The sequence below is a fragment of the Oncorhynchus gorbuscha genome, linkage group LG06, assembly GCF_021184085.1.
Source record: "Oncorhynchus gorbuscha isolate QuinsamMale2020 ecotype Even-year linkage group LG06, OgorEven_v1.0, whole genome shotgun sequence".
NCBI classification, from domain to species: Eukaryota; Metazoa; Chordata; class Actinopteri; order Salmoniformes; family Salmonidae; genus Oncorhynchus; species Oncorhynchus gorbuscha.
In genome coordinates this window covers 23,087,806-23,109,649 of record NC_060178.1, presented here as the reverse complement: position 1 = coordinate 23,109,649, position 21,844 = coordinate 23,087,806, and the positions used below count along the sequence as shown (strand labels likewise).

Here is a 21,844-nt window from a genome sequence, read left to right as displayed (position 1 = left end):
CTGTACTGTACTATACTGTACTGTACTGTACTGTACTGTACTGTACTGTACTATACTATACTGTACTGTACTGTACTATACTATACTGTACTGTACTGTACTATACTATACTATACTATACTATACTGTACTATACTGTACTATACTGTACTGTACTGTACTGTACTGTACTATACTATACTGTACTATACTATACTGTACTATACTATACTATACTATACTATACTGTACTATACTGTACTATACTGTACTGTACTATACTGTACTATACTGTACTGTACTATACTGTACTGTACTGTACTATACTATACTATACTGTACTGTACTGTACTGTACGCTCTGGCCTGTTTGTTGGTTGCTCCTATTACTCTCCTGACTCACATAGGACACTGTGTGTCTGTGTGTGTTCATGTTCTGATCCTACACACACAGGATCAGCTGCAGCTATGTTTCCGTGTTGCTGTTGCCGTGTCGACACATTATCTTAATGCGTTATGTAGAAAGTTAGTGCTTAAATCTCTTGTTCCTGCATTGTCATGTGCGTTGTGTTGATATAGTGTCCCATGTCATATTGTGTCTCAGGGCAGCGACAGACCACAGTGTGGACAACAGCACAGCCATGCTGAGGGAGTGGCTGAAGCAGGCCCAGGACCAGTACCACTATGTGGAGTGGAGACCCATGGAGCAGCCCAAGTAAGTCTGACCACGCCCTCCAGTGTCTGACTCCGCCCCTGCCTCTGACCACGCCCCCCAGTGTCTGTCCTCATTAAGGCATGGTGAATATCAGGTACTGATCGTAAAGCTTTTTGTCCTGTCCTCAGGTCCTATACTGATGAGTGGGGGCCCAAGCACTGGCCTCCGTCCCGCTTCAACCATGTGATGAAGCTGAGGCAGGCTGCTCTGAAGGCAGCACGGGAACGCTGGGCAGATTATATACTGGTGAGACAGATAATATTATACCTGTGAGATTACGTGTGACTTTAGTTCATGGTATAATTGTCTGTGAATGATGATACCTGCTTTCTCTCCGTCTCCGGTTGTCTTAGATTGTATGTTTGCAATACTACATGTTTGGTAAATTACTTTCTGTGAGATTATACATGATTCTGTTGTCTTTCTCTGTGTGTCTAGTTTGCAGACAGTGATAACCTGCTGACCAACCCCAGGATCCTGAACCTACTCATGGCTGAGAACCTGACTCTGGTGGCCCCCATGCTGGAGTCTCGCTCTCTCTACTCCAACTTCTGGTGTGGCATCACTCCCCAGGTATATAACCTGCAACAGCCATGTAGCCCCACAGACCTCCCTCCTCTTTATGTGCCCTCTCCGTCAGCAAGCAAGTGAATGTTATGACCGTTTGGTCTCTGTTCTTCACAAAGCTTCCACACCTCTTAAAGTGATGCTCTAGAACTTTTGTATAATTTCAGCCAGTTGTTTTGAAAGTGCTGCTCATGAGCCAAAACGGGTCCCCGTTTTTTTGTGCACTATGTCATTTGTGTCCGTCATTCATATCGTGGGATATGTTACGTCCTGCAATTATTGTATTTTTAAAAAGCTAATCTTATTTGTACAATATTTTACGAATTTGTTGTGCTTAAGATCCCGGACTGCATCTTTAAGACCAATTCTCTATCTATATTTCCCGTCCCCCTCTCTCACCCGCTCTCCTTTCAACCCTGTCTCTCCATCTCTTGATTTTTTTTACTTTACTTTATTTTCAACTCTGTCTCCCAGGGTTACTATAAGCGTACTCCAGACTACCAGCCAATCAGGGAGTGGAAGCGTCTGGGTTGCTTCGCCGTACCCATGGTGCACTCTACCTTCCTGTTAGACCTGAGGCGTGACGCAAGTCGGGAGCTGGCCTTCTACCCCCCTCACCCTGACTACAGCTGGGCCTTCGATGACATCATGGTATTCTCCTTCTCCGCCCGACAGGCAGGTCAGAGTTTAACTCCCTCCCACCATGTGTGGTCACCATGATCCTGTCCAGACACAACACCCTAGTTCATGTTGTTGTAAAAACATAGCCCTGAGTACAAGACACCCACATACCAACTGTGTATACAGTCAGGTTCAGAAACAACCCCTAATCCCAACACAGTGAAATCAAAGTCCTTATGGCTCCACCAAGCCTTCCATTCAGGCCCAGGGGGTCATTTATTTACTCTTTATTTAACTAATCAGTTAAGACCAAATTCTTATTTACAATGACAGCCTACCAGGGAACATTGGGTTAACTGCCTTGTTCAGGGGCAGAACAACAGATTTTTTCCTTGTCAGCTCAGGGATTTGATCCAGCAACCTTTCGGTTACTGGACCAACACTCTAACCACTAGGCTACTTGCCGTTCCAAATGTAAGAATCTTATGCCATATTATTTTACACCTATCCGATTGCTTCAGATTCTGCAAATACTAAAGGGAAAGGGGCTAGGGGAGAGCAAGGGTAGTTCTCTGTGTTTTAATAGTTCTGAGGGTACTTCTGTGTCTTGTGTTGAAGACATGTTTTACAATAGAACCCATCATGTGTTGAATGGAGGGAGACAAGGCAGGCTGGGTAATTGACACCAGATTTGTGACTTTCGGACTTCACTAATTGTGTGGGAATTTTTGATGTGGCTTGTGATCGGTAGGGCACAAACAGAACTAGTAAACACATAACTATTAAATACATAACACAAATTCACAAACACCTACATACACACAATAATACACACAGCCATTTTCCTCAGCAATCTACACACAATACCTCATAATGACAAAGCAAAACGGGTTTTTAGAAAAAAAAATTGCAATATTATTAAAAATAAAAAACAGAAATACCTTATTTACAACGGTATTCAGACCCTTTGCTATGAGACTCGAAATTGAACTCAGGTGCATCCTGTTTCCATTGATCATACTTGAGATGTTTCTACAAATTGATTGGAGTCCACCTGTGGTAAATTCAATTGATTGGACATGATTTGGAAAGGCACACACCTGTCTATACAAGGTCCCACAATTGACAGTGTCATAGCAAAAACCAAGTCATGAGGTCGAAGGAATTGTCTGTAGAGCTCTGAGACAGGATTGTGTCAAGGCACAGATCAGGGGAAGGGTACCAAAAAATGTCTGCTGCATTGAAGGTCCACAAGAACACAGTGGCCTCCATCATTCTAAAATGGAAGAAGTTTGGAACCACCAAGACTCTTCCTAGAGCTGGCCCTTCGGCCAAACTGAGCAATCGGTGGAGAAGGGCCTTGGTCAGGGAGATGACCAAGAACCCGAAGGTCACTCTGACAGAGCTCCAGAGTTCCTCTGTGGAGAAGGGAGAATCTTCCAGAAGGACAATCATCTCTGCAGCACTCCACCAATCAGGCCTATATGGTAGAGTGGCCAGACGGAAGCCAGTCCTCAGTAAAAGGCACATGACAGCCTGTTTGGAGTTTGCCAAAAGGCACCTAAAGACTCTCAGACCATGAGATACAAGGTTGTCTGGTCTGATGAAACCAAGATTGAACTATTTGACCTGAATGCCAGGCATCACGTCTGGAGGAAACCTGGCACCATCCCTACAGTGAAGCATGGTGGTGGCATCATCATGCTGTGGGGATGTTTTTCAGCGACAAGGACTGAGAGACTAGTCAGGATAGAGGCAAAGATGAATGTAGCAAAGTACAGAGAGATCCTTGATGAAAACCTGCTCCAGAGAGCTCAGGACCTCAGACTGGGGCGAAGGTTCACCTTCCAACAGGACAACGACCCTAAGCACACAGCCAAGACAACGCAGGAGTGGCTTCTGGGCAAGTTTCTGAATGTCTTTGAGTGGCCCAACCAGATCCCAGACTTGAACCAGATCAAACATCTCTGGAGAGACCTGAAAATAGCTGTGCAGTGACGCTCCCCATCCAACCTGAAAGAGCTTGAGAAGATCTGCAGAGAAGAATGGGAGCAACTCCCCAAATACAGGTGTGCCAAGCTTGTAGCGTCACACCCGAGAAGACTCGAGACTGTTATCACTGCCAAAGGTGCTTCAACAAAGCACTTTACTGAGTAAAGGGATTGAATCCTTATGTAAATGGAATTGTTCCGTTTTTTATGTTTAATAAATTAGCAAAAATGTCTAAAAACCTGTTTTCACTTTGTCATTATGGAGTATTGTGTGTAGATTAATGAGGGAAAAAGTTAGAATAAGGTTGTAATGTAACAAAATGTGGAAAAGGTCAAGGGTTCTGAATACTTTCTGAAGGCACTGTACAATCATGTTACAGGGTTTTTGGCTGTAGTAGTGTTTCTTTCTTTCTTTGGATTTACTCTGTGTGACTGTGTGTTGACAGATGTCCAGGTGTATGTGTGTATCAGTGTGTTTTGGATTTACTCTGTGTGACTGTGTGTTAACAGATGTCCAGGTGTATGTGTGTATCAGTGTGTTTTGGATTTACTCTGTGTGACTGTGTGTTGACAGATGTCCAGGTGTATGTGTGTATCAGTGTGTTTTAGATGTACTCTGTGTTACTGTGTGTTGACAGATGTCCAGGTGTATGTGTGTATCAGTGTGTTTTAGATGTACTCTGTGTGACTGTGTGTTGACAGATGTCCAGGTGTATGTGTGTATCAGTGTGTTTTGGATGTACTCTGTGTGACTGTGTGTTGACAGATGTCCAGGTGTATGTGTGTATCAGTGTGTTTTAGATGTACTCTGTGTGACTGTGTGTTGACAGATGTCCAGGTGTATGTGTGTATCAGTGTGTTTTGGATTTACTCTGTGTGACTGTGTGTTGACAGATGTCCAGGTGTATGTGTGTATCAGTGTGTTTTAGATGTACTCTGTGTGACTGTGTGTTGACAGATATCCAGGTGTATGTGTGTATAAGTGTTTTGTATTTACTCTGTGTTACTGTGTGTTGACAGATGTCCAGGTGTATGTGTGTATCAGTGTGTTTTAGATGTACTCTGTGTGACTGTGTGTTGACAGATATCCAGGTGTATGTGTGTATCAGTGTGTTTTGGATTTACTCTGTGTTACTGTGTGTTGACAGATGTCCAGGTGTATGTGTGTATCAGTGTGTTTTAGATGTACTCTGTGTGACTGTGTGTTGACAGATATCCAGGTGTATGTGTGTATCAGTGTGTTTTAGATGTACTCTGTGTGACTGTGTGTTGACAGATGTCCAGGTGTATGTGTGTATCAGTGTGTTTTAGATGTACTCTGTGTGACTGTGTGTTGACAGATGTCCAGGTGTATGTGTGTATCAGTGTGTTTTGGATTTACTCTGTGTTACTGTGTGTTGACAGATGTCCAGGTGTATGTGTGTATCAGTGTGTTTTGGATTTACTCTGTGTGTTACTGTGTGTTGACAGATGTCCAGGTGTATGTGTGTATCAGTGTGTTTTAGATGTACTCTGTGTGACTGTGTGTTGACAGATATCCAGGTGTATGTGTGTATCAGTGTGTTTTGGATTTACTCTGTGTTACTGTGTGTTGACAGATGTCCAGGTGTATGTGTGTATCAGTGTGTTTTGGATTTACTCTGTGTGTTACTGTGTGTTGACAGATGTCCAGGTGTATGTGTGTATCAGTGTGTTTTAGATGTACTCTGTGTGACTGTGTGTTGACAGATGTCCAGGTGTATGTGTGTATCAGTGTGTTTTGGATTTACTCTGTGTGTTACTGTGTGTTGACAGATGTCCAGGTGTATGTGTGTATCAGTGTGTTTTAGATGTACTCTGTGTGACTGTGTGTTGACAGATGTCCAGATGTATGTGTGTAACAGAGAACACTATGGCTTCCTGCCGGTTCCTCTGAAGGCCTCACAGAATGTTGACGAGGAGAAGGAGAGCTTCACACACACTATCGCTGAGGCCATGAGTAAGCACATACATACATACATACATACATACATACATACATACATACATACATACATACATACATACATACATACATACATACATACATACATACATACATACATACATACACTACTTTCTAAATCAAAATAAACGCCTCTTTTACTTTGTCAGATTTCTACCTCTCCTTCAAAAGGATCCTTCATCTCTGTTTTCTCCCATTTTAATTTAGCCTCTTCTCTGACAACACACAAAACCTATCCTTAAGTCTGAACTTATCCCTTAACCTAAAGCCTGTTGCAGTGCCTTACTAGCTCTCTATTTCTCGCTCTTTTTCCTTCCTCCTCCTCACCCTCCCACAGTTTTCTCTCTGCTTATGGGAATGGGAAATAAACCAGTGTGACCCTAGAGGAAATAGTCTCTCTGATTCCATGCTGCTGTAGTAACTCTAACTCTGACTCCTCTGTCTGTATTAACTCTAACTCTGACTCTGTCTGTATTAACTCTGACTCCTCTGTCTGTATTAACTCTGACTCCACCGTCTGTATTAACTCTGACTCTGACTCCTCTGTCTGTATTAACTCTGACTCTGGCTCCTATGTCTGTATTAACTCTTACTCTGACTCCTCTGTCTGTATTAACTCTGATTCCTTTGTCTGTATTAACTCTGACTCCTCTGTCTGTATTAACTCTGACTCTGACTCCTCTGTCTGTATTAACTCTGACTCCTCTGTCTGTATTAACTCTGACTCTGGCTCCTATGTCTGTATTAACTCTAACTCTGACTCCTCTGTCTGTATTAACTCTGACTCCTCTATCTGTATTAACTCCAACTCTGACTCCTATGTCTGTATTAACTCTAACTCTGACTCCTCTGTCTGTATTAACTCTGACTCCTCTGTCTGTATTAACTCCAACTCTGACTCCTATGTCTGTATTAACTCTAACTCTGACTCATCTGTCTGCATTTACTCAGTATTAACCCTGTATTAACTCTAACTCTGACTCCTCTTAATGTGTTAACAGTTGACCACAACATAGAGCCCTCAGAGTACTTGTACAATCCCCTGATGCCGCAGGACAAGATGGGCTTTGATGAGGTACAGTAAGACACTGGCCCAGACTGTTTAGAGGAATTGGTTTATATTGTGAGTTTCTCCGTCTTTCTTTGATGTGACATTCATTTCTTCCCCTCCCTTTCCTGCTCTTCCTTACATCTGTTTCCTTCCTCCACTACCCCATGTCTATCCCCCTACTTCCTACTCTGCCCTCCTACTGATTGCACCCTCCCTCTCTATGCCCCCTCCCTCCCTCCGTCTCAGATCTTCCTGATCAATCTGAAACGTCGTCTGGACAGGAGACAGAGAATGTTGAGCACCATGACCTCTCTGGGTCTGCAGGCCACCCTTACTGACGCAGTGGATGGCAAGTAGGTCTCACCCATACACATACACAGGACTGCACAGCTGCATGGGACACTATGGTTTACATTTGTTCTCTGTTCATCGATCTCAATCCCTCACTTCCTCTCTTGCTCTCGCTCACTCTCTCGCTCTCTCTCTCTCTTTCCTTCCCTCTCTCTCTCAGGGCTCTGAACACTTCTCAACTGCAGGCGTTGGGTATAGAGATGATTCCAGGTTATCAGGACCCATACTCTGGCCGTGTTCTAACCAGAGGAGAGATAGGCTGCTTCCTCAGCCACCACTCCACCTGGGTACAGGTGCGCTCAACTAACCTCACTAAATCAAATCAAATATTATTACTCACATACACAGTTTATAGCAGGTATAAAAGGTGTGCCAGGTCCCTCAACATTGTAAACTTCCTTGTTTCTAAGTGACCACGTGGAATAGCCTTAATCTCTCAGAGCAAGAATACGCTGACAAGTTGCAGAAGAAAGATCTTTCTTTCTTGACATTTTGAACCTGTAATCCAACCCACAAATGCTGATGCTCCAGATACTCAACTAGTCTAAAGAAGGACAGTTTTACTGCTTCTTTAATCGGAACAACAGTTTTCAACTGTGCTATCATAATTGCAAAAGGGTTTTCTAATGATCAATTAGCCTTTTAAAATTATAAACTTGGATTAGCTAACACAACGTGCCATTGGAACACAGGAGTGATGGTTGCTGATAATGGGCCTCTGTACGCCTATGTAGATAGATATTCCATAAAAAATCTGCCGTTTCCAGCTACAATAGTCATTTACAACATTAACAATGTCTACACTGTATTTCTGATCAATTTGATGTTATTTTAATGGACAAAAAAAGTGTTTTTCTTTCAAAAACAAGGACGTTTCTGAGTGACCTCAAACTTTTGAACGGTAGTATAGGTTTAGCTGTTCAGCAGTCTGATGGCCTGGTGGTACAAGCTGTCTCGGAGCCTGTTGGACCGAGACCCAATGCTCTGATACTGCTTGCCAGATGGTAACAGAGTGAACAGTCCATGGCTCGGGACTGGAGCCCGTGACAATCTTATGAGCCTTCCTCAAACACTGCCTGGTGTAGATGTCCTGGAGGGCTGGGAGCTCGCCCCCAAGTGATGTATTGGGCCGTCCGCACCACCCTCTGTAGAGCCTTGTGGTTGAAGGCAGTGCAGTTATCATACCAGGCAGTGATGCAGCCGGTGAAGATGCTCTCGATGGTGCAGCTGTAGAACTTGAGAATTGAGGGCCCACGAGGCGCTGTTGCGCCCTCTTCACCACAGTATCGCTATGATTGGTCCATGTCAGGTCCTCTGTGAAGAGGCACTTGACGCGTTTGACCCTATCCATTGCAGCCTGTCGATGCCAATAGTGGTTGTGTGCTATTGCATATTTGTGACTCCAGGCCTATTCTCTGTGCTGTTGTCAGTTGGTGGAGCGTGGTCTTTCCAAGGTGCTGGTGTTGGAGGATGATGTGAGGTTTGAGCCCAGATTTAAGAGGCGAATGATGACCATCATGGAGGAAGTAGAGAAGGCCCAGCTGGACTGGGATCTCATGTAAGAACGATGTCTCCAAGTAGCATTGTTATGATGTGTTATTATAAATTTTGAGCTTATGTATAATGAATTGAATCTCCCTCCCTCCCTCTGTCTCTCTCTCCCTCCCTCTGTTCTCATACAGCTATGTGGGGCGTAAGCGTATGCAAGTGCGTCAGCCGGAGCGTTCAGTGGAAGGGGTTAATAACCTGGTGGAGGCGGACTACTCGTATTGGACGCTGGGCTATGCTCTGTCAGTGCAGGGTGCCAGGAAGCTGCTGGCTGCTCAGGCCTTCAGCAAGATGCTACCTGTTGATGAGTTCCTCCCTGTCATGTTCAACAAACACCCCAAGTAAGGGACTGGCTGGGACTGGCTGGGACTGGCTGTCTGCACTGTGGCTGACACAGTCGGGGCGACAGATGGGGAGGAGAGAAAAATGTGCAGTTTTTTTGCCTTACGGTGGAAGCAAATGTTTGCAATTTTTAATATGATCAATGGGCCCCACCCCGGTCGGTAAATCAAACACACTTTCTACAAGTTTCGATAGTCTAGCAGCCAGCTAACTGACCAATCTTTTCTTTTCTTTTTTTGCTGACATGGGCTAATTAAGTGACTGCTGACGCATAACCAAATTTAGAAATTGCACCATATGTATTCTATTATTCTAACTCTCAACAGTAAGTTGAGACCTCGATTGAGTTTTTAATTTATATGTTTTTATTTTTGGTCCGTGAGTCCATCCCTGATATAGGCTCTGTGGTATGGTGAGTGGTGTTCCTTATTGGTGTTTCAGAGTTACTTTTTAAAAATATATTTTTATTTATTTAACCTTTATTTAACCAGGTAGGCCAGTTGAGAACAAGTTCTCATTTACAACTGCGACCTGTCCAAGATAAAGAAGAGCAGTGCAACAAAAACAACAACACAGAGTTACACATAAACAAACGTACAAGTCAATAACACAATAGAAAAATCTATGTACAGTGTGTGCAAATGTAGAAGATTAGAAAGGTAAGGCAATAAATAGACCACTGGAGTGATAGATGTGCAGATGATGATGTGCAAGTAGAGATATTGGGGGCAAAAGAGCAAGAAGATAAATAACAATATGGGGATGAGGTAGTTGGGTGTTGTATTTACAGATTGGCTATGTACAGGTACATTGATCGGTAAGCTGCTCCAACAGCTGATACTTAAAGTGAGTTCTTGGTCTCCATTTTCAGTGATTTTTGCAATTTGTTCCAGTCATTGGCAGCAGAATACTGGAAGGAAAGGCGGCCAAAGAAAGTTTTGGCTTTGGGGATGACCAGTGAAATATACCTGCTGAAGTGCGTGCTATGGATAGGTGTTGCTATGGTGACCAGTGAGCTGAGATAAGGCGGGGCTTTACCTAGCAAAGACTTATAGATGACCTGAAGCCAGTGGGTTTGGCGACGAATATGTAGCAAGGGCCAGCCAACGAGAGCATACAGGTCGCAGTGGTGGGTAGTATATGGGGCTTTGGTGACAAAAAGGATGGCACGGTGATAGACTACATCCAGTTTGCTGAGTAGAGTGTTGGAGGCTATTTTGAAAATTACACCACCGAAGGATCGGTAAGATAGTCAGTTTTACGAGGTTATGTTTGGCAGCATGAGTGAAGGAGGCCTTATTGCGAAATATGAAGCCGATTCTAGATTTAATTTTTGATTGGAGATGCTTAATGTGAGTCTGGAAGGAGAGTTTACAGTCAGAACCGTCCAGAGTAGTGTTGCTAGTCGGGCGGGCGGGTGTGGGCAACAATCGTTTGAAGAGCATGTATTTAGTTTTAAAAGTAGTTGGAGCTCACGGAAGCATTTAAAAGCAGTTGGAGGCCACCGAAGGAGTGTTGTAGGACATTGAAGCTTGTTTGGAGGTTTGTTAACACAGTGTCCAAAGAAGGGCCAGATGTATACGTCTGCGTAGAGGTGGATCTGAGAATTACCAGCAGCAAGAGCGGCATCATTGATATATACAGAGAAAAGAGTTGGCCCGAAAATTGAACCCTGTGGCACCCCCATAGAGACTGCCAGAGGTCCGGACAACAGGCCATCCGATTTGACACACAACTCTATCTGAGAAGTAGTTGGTGAACCAGGCGATGCAGTCATTTGAGAAACCAAGGCTATTGAGTCTGCCGATAAGAATGCAGTGATTGACAGAGTCGAAAGCCTTGGCCAGGTCGATGAAGACGGCTGCACAGTACTGTCTTTTATCGATGGCGGTTATGATATCGTTTAGGACCTAGAGCGTGGCTGAGGTACATCCATGACCAGTTCGGAAACCAGATTGCATAGTGGAGAAGGTACGGTGGGATTCGAAATGGTTGGTGATCTCTTTGTTAACTTTGCTTTCAAAGATTTTAGAAAGGCAGGGCAGGATAGATATAGGTCTATAACAGTTTGGGTCTAGAGTGTCTCCCCCTTTGAAAAGTGGGATGTCGCGGCAGCTTTCCAATCTTTGGGGATCTCAGACGATACGAAAGAGAGGTGGAACAGGCCAGTAATAGGGGTTGCAACAATTTTGGCGGATAATTTTAGAAAGAGAGTTTCCAGATTGTCTAGCCCAGCTCATTTGTAGAGATCCATATTTTGCAGCTCTTTCAGAACATCATCTGTTTGGATTTGGGTGAAGGAGAAGCGGATGGGGCTTGGGCAAGTTGCTGCAGGGAGTGCAGAGCTGTTGGGCAGAGTAGGGGTAGCCACATGGAGAACATGGCAAGCCGTAGAAAAAAGGATTTTTGAAATGATTGATTATCATAGATTTATCGGTGGTGACAGTGTTTCCTAGCCTCAGTGCAATGGGCAGCTGAGAGGAGGTGATCTTATTCTCCATATACTTTACAGTGTCCCAAAACCTTTTGGAATTAGTACTACATGATGCAAATTTCTGTTTGAAAAAACTAGCCTTAGCTTTCCTAACTGACTGTATTGGTTCCTGACTTCCCTGAAAAGTTGCATATCGCGGGGGCTATTCGATGCTAATGTAGAACGCAACAGGATGTTTTTGTGCTGGTCAAGGGCAGTCACGTCTGGGGTGAACCAAGGGTTATATCTATTCTTAGTTCTACATTTTTGAATGGGGCATGCTTATTTAAGATGGTGAGCGAAGCACTTTTAAAGAGCAACCAGACATCCTCTCCCTCACGCATTCTCTTCAACCCATTTCCCTCACTCCATCTCACTCTCTGGCACTCTTCTTTTCTCTCCCTCTCGTTTTCTCTTCACCTCTGTCTCCCCCTCTCTCTCTCCTGTACAGAGTGAGTCCCTGATACACAGGCCAGGGATTGTTCCCAGGGATAAATGGGTACTCTCTGTCTCTGCACCCTGCCCTCTGCCTCTCCTTGCTCCCCTGCCCATTTTCTCTCCCTCCCTCCCTTGCTTTCCCTCCCTTTCTCTCTCATCTCTCTCCCCTACCCCACTCTGCCCCCCCCCCTCTCTCTCCCTCACTCTCCCCTACCCCTCTTTGCCCTTTCCCCTCTGTCCTCCCCTCTCTCTCTCTCTTTCCCTCGCTCTGCCTCTCGGAGGAATGTGGGTCCGGAATATCTCTTCCTGCTGCTGGTGAGAGGGACAGGATTCCCATTGATCCAGAGCTCAGTATGAGGGTGGGGTGTAGATGTGTGTGTATTGCTATATAAATACGCAGGAGTGAGTGTGTGTATGTATATGGGTGTGTATCCGTGTGTGCGTATGCATGCTTCTGTGTATTAGTTTGTATGCGTGTGTGCTTCAAAGTGCGTGTGTGCATGTCTGTGTGTGTGAGAGTATAAATCACTACAAAAATACAGACGAGAGAGAGAGAGAGAGAGAGAGAGAGAGAGAGCAAGAGAGAGAGAGAGAGAGAGCAAGAGAGAGAGAGAGAGAGAGAGAGAGAGAAAAAAGTAGGTTAGGGATGCCCTGCAGTCTCTCCTTTGCCAACTCTGAGAGGATCTAACCCTCAGACTAAGTCCTGCCTCTCAGGGTTCAATTCCCTGGGAAGTAATAAAGGCATCAGGTTACTCTCTTTGCGCTGGCACTGTCTAAACGGCTGCAGGGGGGCTGACCTTTACCAGCTGACCTCTGGCTGACGGGGCCTGACTGATTGAAGCTGATGTGTCTCGCTCCTCTTCCCTCTCTGCACCTCTCTACAACTCTCTGGCTCCGCCATGCTTAACTTTGACCAAGTGGTGCTGATTCTGCAGGGCTGAATTACCATACATGACCCTCCCCTTTTTGTACACCTCTATCATTTTGAATGGTGCACAAAATGCACTTTGATGACAGTTTACTATGTCCTCCTCTCTCTCTCCCTTAGTGTGTGATTCTCTTTGATGACGTGTCATATAACCCTCTTCCCCCTCTCTCCATCAGTTCTGACTTCATGTCTCACTTTGAGCCTCGGGACCTGAAGGCCTTCTCCGTGGAACCCCTCCTCCTCTACCCCACCCACTACACGGGCGAGCCAGGCTACGTCAGCGACACAGAGACCTCCACCATCTGGGACGACGAGGCCACCGCCACCGACTGGGACCGCCAGCACCAGCATGCCAGGAAGACAGAACAGCAAGGCCGCATCCACACCGTGGCCCAGAACAGTGTGACGGGTGACTCACCTCCACCCGCTGCCCGCTCCACACGAGACGAACTCTGAGGAAGAAGAGATAGACTTGTTTACACACAGACATACGCATAGATTTACACACACACACACCTGGACGGACACACACTGCACAGGCATGTGCACTGCACACACACACTCACACTCAAAGACCCAACCAACTGGATACACACTAAACTGCTCCGCTCGGTGCTCTTTCTCATTGGCTATCTGCTGGCTAATAGCATAACAGCAGGCTAAGATGCGAATCCCATTGGCTGCCTGGAGTGGGGCGGAGTGGTCTGTGCACTGAGGAATAGGAGTTGGGCTTCAGGCCCAGGACCCCAGCTTAATTTATTCCCCATCCACTCTACATGACACATACACACACACACCTTGGAGAGATGCAGAGAAGGACTGGGGGGGGGGCTGAAAAACCACACCATGCTGGACTATATGAGAGACACTGGGACAAACCGGGACTCTGCAACATGTGGAAGACAGATATTGCTGTTGGCAGTGCAGAGATACAATTCACAAATAAATCTTTTTTTATTGTTAAAAAGGATTAATATTGTAATTTAAAAATAACAGATGTGGTTTATGGTCAGGAATAAAGTTATCTTACAGCTGTCTGAAAACGTGTGTGTGTGTGTGTGTGTGTGTGTGTGTGTGTGTGTGTGTGTGTGTGTGTGTGTGTGTGTGTGTGTGTGTGTGTGTGTGTGTGTGTGTGTGTGTGTGTGTGTGTGTGTGTGTGTGTGTGTGTGTGTGTGTGTGTGTGTGTGCATGCAGGCTGGAGACTGACATACTGTACCCAGGAGTACTGTCAATTCCAATGATGTCACTCACAGACTCACCACATGCATGTGTATGTCTGCAGAATGTGTATGTGGTGCAAAGCACACACACACACACACACACACACACACACACACACACACACACACACACACACACACACACACACACACACACACACACACACACACACACACACACACACACACACACACACACACACACACACACACACACAAAGAGAGTCATAATCATTTGCCATCAGATTATTTCCAAGATGCAGGACAGGACATGGAGGACGATGGAGGACAGTGTTCCTCTGTGGCCTTACAGTAGTAGTTAGCAGGCTGGCCCTGTTACACATGGATCAGTCTACACTCATCTGGCCTTACACTTTGCTGAGCCTGGCCTTTCATCTAACTGGAGAGGTGGTGGGATAAAGTTCTCAGCTAATAAAACGTCTTGACCAAATGTGTGTGTTTTTTTTTCACTCTGCAGTTTGTTTGTGAGTAGGCCACAAGCACCTCAGTTATGGCTACAGTGTTTGAATAGACTATATAGACTAGCCTGTTTATTGCTGTTATTTTAATTGTATCACTAATCTAAACTTCTACACTTTTCCCACGACCTCAACCTCCCTCTGTGTAGCACAGACACATCTCCGGTCAATGTTAACATTTCAGTCTATAACACAGTTCATGTACTGTATGTCACATTTAGTGTCACCTGGTCAGAAAGAAATCCTTGTCATAGCCAAGTCAGGTACTGTATGTATGAACAGGTAGCAAAGTTACTGAGGCATTCAGCTCACAGTACATCATCCCAGGGTGTGCACCATGCTCTGATTATAGGAACGTATAGGAAATTCCTCTCTGGGTTTTACTGTTCCTGTCTGAAGAGCTATCAGTCAAGAAGGCTCAGGCCTGCAGCGCAAACAGAGCAAGAGAGAGAGAGAAGACGAGAAACTTTCCAGAACAGAGGATTATACAAGACACATGATTTTCATAAAGAGACAGGCAGGGCGGATGTGGAGATTAGCTTCTGAGCCCTGAAGACCTATGTTGCTGGACGGGAGGAGGAGGACGAGGCCACAGTAGCCTACAGTACAGGACAGCATTACTGCCCAGTCTGACCATTCACAAACAGCAGCTAGCTATTATGAGGGCCCAGTGCGCTGTTTGTTTGCCTTAATGGTCGAACTAACTGCAAAAATACCTGTGAACATGTTGTTATTCTGTCTGTGTTGACAGTGTCTGTCTCATTCAGCAGAAGCAGAAAGAGAGGCCTTCTAGTCATGAACAGTGGTTGAATTGGGAACTCAGAGGTGGAGGAGCCCTATTGGGGGCAGGGTTAGGATTAGGGTTGAGCCATGTTCACTGTCATCTGCCATGTCTCTCCACACTTTCTTCATTTCCTATGTCCACACCCTGGCTAAACCCTAAACCCTAGCCATAACTCTAACCCTAGCTTCATGTCCACACCCTGGCTAAACCCTAGCCATAACTCTAACCCTAGCTTCATGTCCACACCCTGGCTAAACCCTAAACCCTAGCCATAACTCTAACCCTAGCTTCATGTCCACACCCTGGCTAAACCCTAAACCCTAGCCATAACTCTAACCCTAGCTTCATGTCCACACCCTGGCTAAACCCTAAACCCTAGCCATAACTCTAACCCTAGCTTCATGTCCACACCCTGGCTAAACCCTAAACCCTAGCCATAACTCTAACCCTAGCTTCATGTCCACACCCTGGCTAAACCCTAAACCCTAGCCATAACTCTAACCCTAGCTTCATATCCACACCCTGGCTAAACCCCAACACTGGCCATAACCCGAACACTTAACCTAGCTTCATGTCCACACCCTGGCTAAACCCTAGCCATAACTCTAACCCTAGCTTCATGTCCACACCCTGGCTAAACCTTAAACCCTAGCCATAACTCTAACCCTAGCTTCATGTCCACACCCTGGCTAAAACCTGAACCCTAGCCATAACTCTAACCCTAGCTTCATGTCCACACCCTGGCTAAACCCTAGCCATAACTCTAACACTAGCTTCATGTCCACACCCTGGCTCAACCCTAACACTGGCCATAACCCGAACACTTAACCTAGCTTCATGTCCACACCCTGGCTCAACCCTAACACTGGCCATAACCTGAACACTTAACCTAGCTTCATGTCCACACCCTGGCTCAACCCCAACACTGGCCATAACCCGAACACTTAACCTAGCTTCATGTCCAGACCCTGGCTCAACCCCAACACTGGCCATAACCCGAACACTTAACCTAGCTTCATGTCCACACCCTGGCTCAACCCCAACACTGGCCATAACCCGAACACTTAACCTAGCTTCATGTCCACACCCTGGCTCAACCCCAACACTGGCCATAACCCGAACACTTAACCTAGCTTCATGTCCACACCCTGGCTCAACCCCAACACTGGCCATAACCCGAACACTTAACCTAGCTTCATGTCCACACCCTGGCTCAACCCCAACACTGGCCATAACCCGAACACTTAACCTAGCTTCATGTCCACACCCTGGCTCAACCCCAACACTGGCCATAACCCGAACACTTAACCTAGCTTCATGTCCACACCCTGGCTCAACCCCAACACTGGCCATAACCCGAACACTTAACCTAGCTTCATGTCCACACCCTGGCTCAACCCCAACACTGGCCATAACCCGAACACTTAACCTAGCTTCATGTCCACACCCTGGCTCAACCCCAACACTGGCCATAACCCGGACACTTAACCTAGCTTCATGTCCACACCCTGGCTCAACCCCAACACTGGCCATAAACCGAACACTTAACCTAGCTTCATGTCCACACCCTGGCTCAACCCCAACACTGGCCATAACCCGAACACTTAACCTAGCTTCATGTCCACACCCTGGCTCAACCCCAACACTGGCCATAACCCGAACACTTAACCTAGCTTCATGTCCACACCCTGGCTCAACCCCAACACTGGCCATAACCCGAACACTTAACCTAGCTTCATGTCCACACCCTGGCTCAACCCCAACACTGGCCATAACCCGAACACTTAACCTAGCTTCATGTCCACACCCTGGCTCAACCCCAACACTGGCCATAACCCGAACACTTAACCTAGCTTCATGTCCACACCCTGGCTCAACCCCAACACTGGCCATAACCCGGACACTTAACCTAGCTTCATGTCCACACCCTGGCTCAACCCCAACACTGGCCATAACCCGAACACTTAACCTAGCTTCATGTCCACACCCTGGCTCAACCCCAACACTGGCCATAACCCGAACACTTAACCTAGCTTCATGTCTACACCCTGGCTCAACCCCAACACTGGCCATAGCGCTGGTTTATTGTACCCTTTTCCTACTTTTCATGCCAAGGTGCAGGGGCCTGGCTCCAGGTAGCTCGGGCTCAATTTAACCACCGGTCATGAGTAATACTGCAAGTTGTCATTGATTAGAGTTATTGCCTGAATGAGAAGGACAACCAGCCAGGGGATACTGACGGTACTGAAAGTCTGACTAAGGCCTAAATTCCATCAGCTCAAGCATTAACCGGCGATAGCCGACAGCCACATAGCTGATGTTTTGGCAGTGATGGAGGTGTAATTGCGTTGGAGCTGTCAAATCAGTGTGCAGCTGCTCTTCTGATCATTGTCACGAAGCCACACCTGCCCCTCTCACATTAGAAGTTCAGAACAAGAGTGAGAGTGTTGGCTGTATAGAAATAATGATGCTCAAATAAAAAAATCATTCAACTCCATAATGAGGATTTCTAAGAGCCTAATCAAGGTATAGATTACATCTCACATTCCCGTGTGAAATTTTGTAAACAAGGCTGCATGAGATTTTTCTCACAGCCATATTCGCTTCAGGTATAGGGGAGAATGGGGTAAATTGAGCCAAAGGGGTAATTTGAGCCCCCCTTGTTTCTAGGAAACCATACACACAATGTATCATTTGACCAAATATTTAGGAAGAGGTCACCATTTCCTGTGAAGTCTGTGAAGTAAGAAACCACATGAATAAAGTCCCAAAAATTGATTTCCACCAAGTCAAATGAATGTATTTTGTTAGAGGTTTTATGATGCTTGTATCTAAACCAAAGTATATTATTTTAAGATTGTTTTATTAATCGTTTGGTCTCTATAACATACAATATGAGGTCCTAAACCTAGCATGAAAGTGCATTATTGTAGCTGTGTGTTCTAACATAGTCAAAATTATTGCCTTGGGGTACGTTATGGCAATGGGTTAAGTTAAGCTAATTGAAGCGCTGGGATATGAGGTAACAACAGGGTCTGGTCTATGTTAAAAGTGTTTTAAAAAATGTACAAAGTGTTTGTTAGGTGTTAAGCTTGTGCTAAAATATGCTTAAAATTAGTTTTAAAAGGAAGTGGTACAAAATGTGTCAACTTACCTCTCCCCTAATGCTAGGGCCCCTTGTGGATTTGACAGCTCTAATGCAGTTCCACCTATGACAAAAACAAAACAACCTTTATGTGGTAGTGGCTAACTCGGATCTGATCAAATCTAGCTCGAAATCAACAATGGCTTGGGTCACTTACCCTGAATTCTCTGTGCATTCAACGCCCATATAGTACAAGGTTGCATTCTGTTTATTAAAATACTTTGGTTCACTCTCAAGCTGTGGTTATAAAGTACTGTCAGGCAAAACACATGAAGATACTCACCCAAATAGGCATTTGCAGGCCTACAGAGCCGTGCACAGAGCTTTGAGGGGATATTTATTTTCTTTAACAACACAATCACTGTTCACACATTGTAAGAAAGCTAGTGCCAGTGACTTCTAGGCCTACTAACAAGAGATTATTAAAATCAGGGGAAGTGTGGCTATCAGCTGATCATAGCGAATGATGATGTAAATCTTCTAGCTAGATAGATATCTATGCTATCAAAACAAACTCGTTTTTGCTGCTCCTGGCATCTAGTTTTACAAAGCCACCTGATCCCGCAAGCTTGATCGCGAAGCGTGAATCAGTCTGGTATTTACGTCGCTGACTAAACTCCACTCCATGGTGAAGGGAGTTTCTGATGAGCAGAGAGATGTGAATATAATGATGCAATAATAATTAGATTCGTTGTCCACTCCTGCCTTTTCCTCTCTCTTTAGATTGGTGGATAGATCTCGTTATTTTTATACTTTTTTGAATATTCGATGAGCGGTGTTGGCATCAACCACCTGTATTCAATGGAGATGTTATGCTACTAGCCTCATGCCATAAATATGCATAGCCATCTTGAGAAAACTTTCTCAAAGTTTGCCGGGATGCCAAGTGTCCTACTTATATCAGTACACTCTTAACAACCAAAGTAAGTATTACGGAACTTTTATTCAATCAAATAAACCTCATGTAGCAAATAAGCCATAACATTTTTTTGTTGACCAAATTCGACACTCTCTCATTGACCTCTATACAAAAACTCCTCGCTTGGTGAGCTCTCATTGACCTCTATACAAAAACTCCTCGCTTGGTGAGCTCTCCTTGACCTCCATACAAAAACTCCTCGCTTGGTGAGCTCTCCTTGACCTCCATACAAAAACTCCTCGCTTGGTGAGCTCTCCTTGACCTCCATACAAAAACCCTTCGCTTGGTGAGCTCTCATTGACCTCCATACAAAACCCCCTGGTTTGGTGAGCTCTCAATGCCACCTGCTGGAGAAGACTGATTTTTGACCGTTATCCCTCCCACTTAGCCTCTTCCTCTCTAGCAGAGACCAGGCTTTGACGAATTCAGCTCAGACAATTATAATGATGCAACGCTTACCTTGTACCTACGTTTGTCCTCTAGTTGAGTGCATTTCTTTGTTTGCTGAAATCCATACTTTTTCCATAAACATTATCAAATACAACTACCTTTCTTGTTGAGATTCAAATGGCACACTCACATTTGCTCTGAGTTGCCATCTAAGAGCAACAGCAATCAGGGGCAGACTGGGACAAAAAATGTCCTCTGGCATTTTATCCACACCAGCCCACGTCACCATGCACGTGACACATAACATAGGCAGTACACTGTACCAGTGACCAGTGAAAAACATAGCCCTCCACCTTTTTTAACCAGCTCATGTAAAAACACAGATACAACTCACCACTATAACGGTGCCTCTGTTACCTCCTTGTTGTGAAGTCTGACTCTGTATCTTCTCTGCTGTCACTCAGTCTGTCACTCCTAAGTGTAAATTGCTATTACATATAAAGCCAACATATTAAGGAAGTGGCAGTATATCCGCGTCTCTATGTTTTCTTCCTACCTTCACTCACCACTGAGCTGTCTCTGCTAAGGCTAGTATCCTTTCCCACGGCACTGGTACAAGAAGACCATTACACGCCCCCCCCCCACCCCACCCGAAGGGTTAATTACTATTACACATATAGAGCCAAAATATTAAAACTGTCAAATATTAAAACTCTCGCTCTGTTCTCCCAACCTCCACTGCACTTGACTACTGTAGCAGCAGCAGCTGAGCTGTCTGTGGTTCTAAGCCTAGCATCACTGGGACCAGAAGACCAGGGGGCCATACTGTCTGTGGTTCTAAGCCTAGCATCACTGTGACCAGAAGACCAGGGGGCCATACTGTCTGTGGTGCTAAGTCTAGCATCACTGGGACCAGAAGACCAGGGGGCCATACTGTCTGTGGTTCTAAGTCTAGCATCACTGGGACCAGAAGACCAGGGGGCCATACTGTCTGTGGTGCTAAGTCTAGCATCACTGGGACCAGAAGACCAGGGGGCCATACTGTCTGTGGTGCTAAGTCTAGCATCACTGGGACCAGAAGACAAGGGGGCCATACTGTCTGTGGTGCTAAGTCTAGCATCACTGGGACCAGAAGACCAGGGGGCCATACTGTCTGTGGTGCTAAGCCTAGCATCACTGGGATCAGAAGACCAGGGGGCCACACTGTCTGTGGTGCTAAGCCTAGCATCACTGGGACCAGAAGACCAGGGGGCCACACTGTCTGTGGTGCTAAGCCTAGCATCACTGGGACCAGAAGACCAGGGGGCCATACTGTCTGTGGTGCTAAGCCTAGCATCACTGGGACCAGAAGGCCAGGGGGCCACACTGTCTGTGGTGCTAAGCCTAGCATCACTGGGACTAGACGACCAGGGGGCCACACTGTCTGTGCTGGACCCAGCTATCTCCAACAGTAACACTTTATTTAAGGATCCATAATAAACATGCATTTATAAGGCATTTACAAACCGTTTGCTCATAATTTATTAATCATTACTCCTACATTTGTAAATGTTATTAAGCTGGTTATTCACACATCTATATATATTTCCTTAAGCAACCTGGTTTGTGTGCTTATTCTTTACCAGTTACTGAAGGAATGTCTACCAACGACATGTCCATCTTTTTGTGCAAAATTGCACTCGTCACTCAAAACATTTATAAACGTATTAATATGTAAATAGCACTCACTTTAGGAATGCAAAAATAGTTTACTAATGAGTAGTAAATTATTTGTTAATGTGGGGGTAATGATTACTAAATGGTGAACACACAATTTATAAATGCCTTATAAATGGTTTATTATGGACCCTAAAAATAAAGTGTTACACATCCTAGTTGTGAATGAATAAACACATATGTTAGACAAAGAAGAAAATCCCT

At 45.2% G+C, this 21,844-nt stretch overlaps 1 protein-coding gene across 1 annotated transcript in view; it reads left to right on the top strand.

Annotated features, from left to right (window-relative positions):
- The window catches only part of LOC124037713 (procollagen galactosyltransferase 2-like), a 36,212-nt gene extending 22,188 nt beyond the window's left edge, over positions 1–14,024 (top strand). Inside the window, exons 2-12 of the mRNA XM_046352699.1 lie at positions 583–693; positions 822–939; positions 1,132–1,266; positions 1,735–1,939; positions 5,731–5,850; positions 6,858–6,931; positions 7,154–7,260; positions 7,419–7,551; positions 8,689–8,816; positions 8,941–9,147; positions 13,164–14,024. Of these exons, the coding sequence (XP_046208655.1) occupies positions 583–693; positions 822–939; positions 1,132–1,266; positions 1,735–1,939; positions 5,731–5,850; positions 6,858–6,931; positions 7,154–7,260; positions 7,419–7,551; positions 8,689–8,816; positions 8,941–9,147; positions 13,164–13,443 (1,618 nt within the window). The 3' untranslated portion in view covers positions 13,444–14,024. The remainder of the gene's footprint in view (positions 1–582; positions 694–821; positions 940–1,131; positions 1,267–1,734; positions 1,940–5,730; positions 5,851–6,857; positions 6,932–7,153; positions 7,261–7,418; positions 7,552–8,688; positions 8,817–8,940; positions 9,148–13,163) is intronic.
- Positions 14,025–21,844: the final 7,820 nt, after the last annotated feature.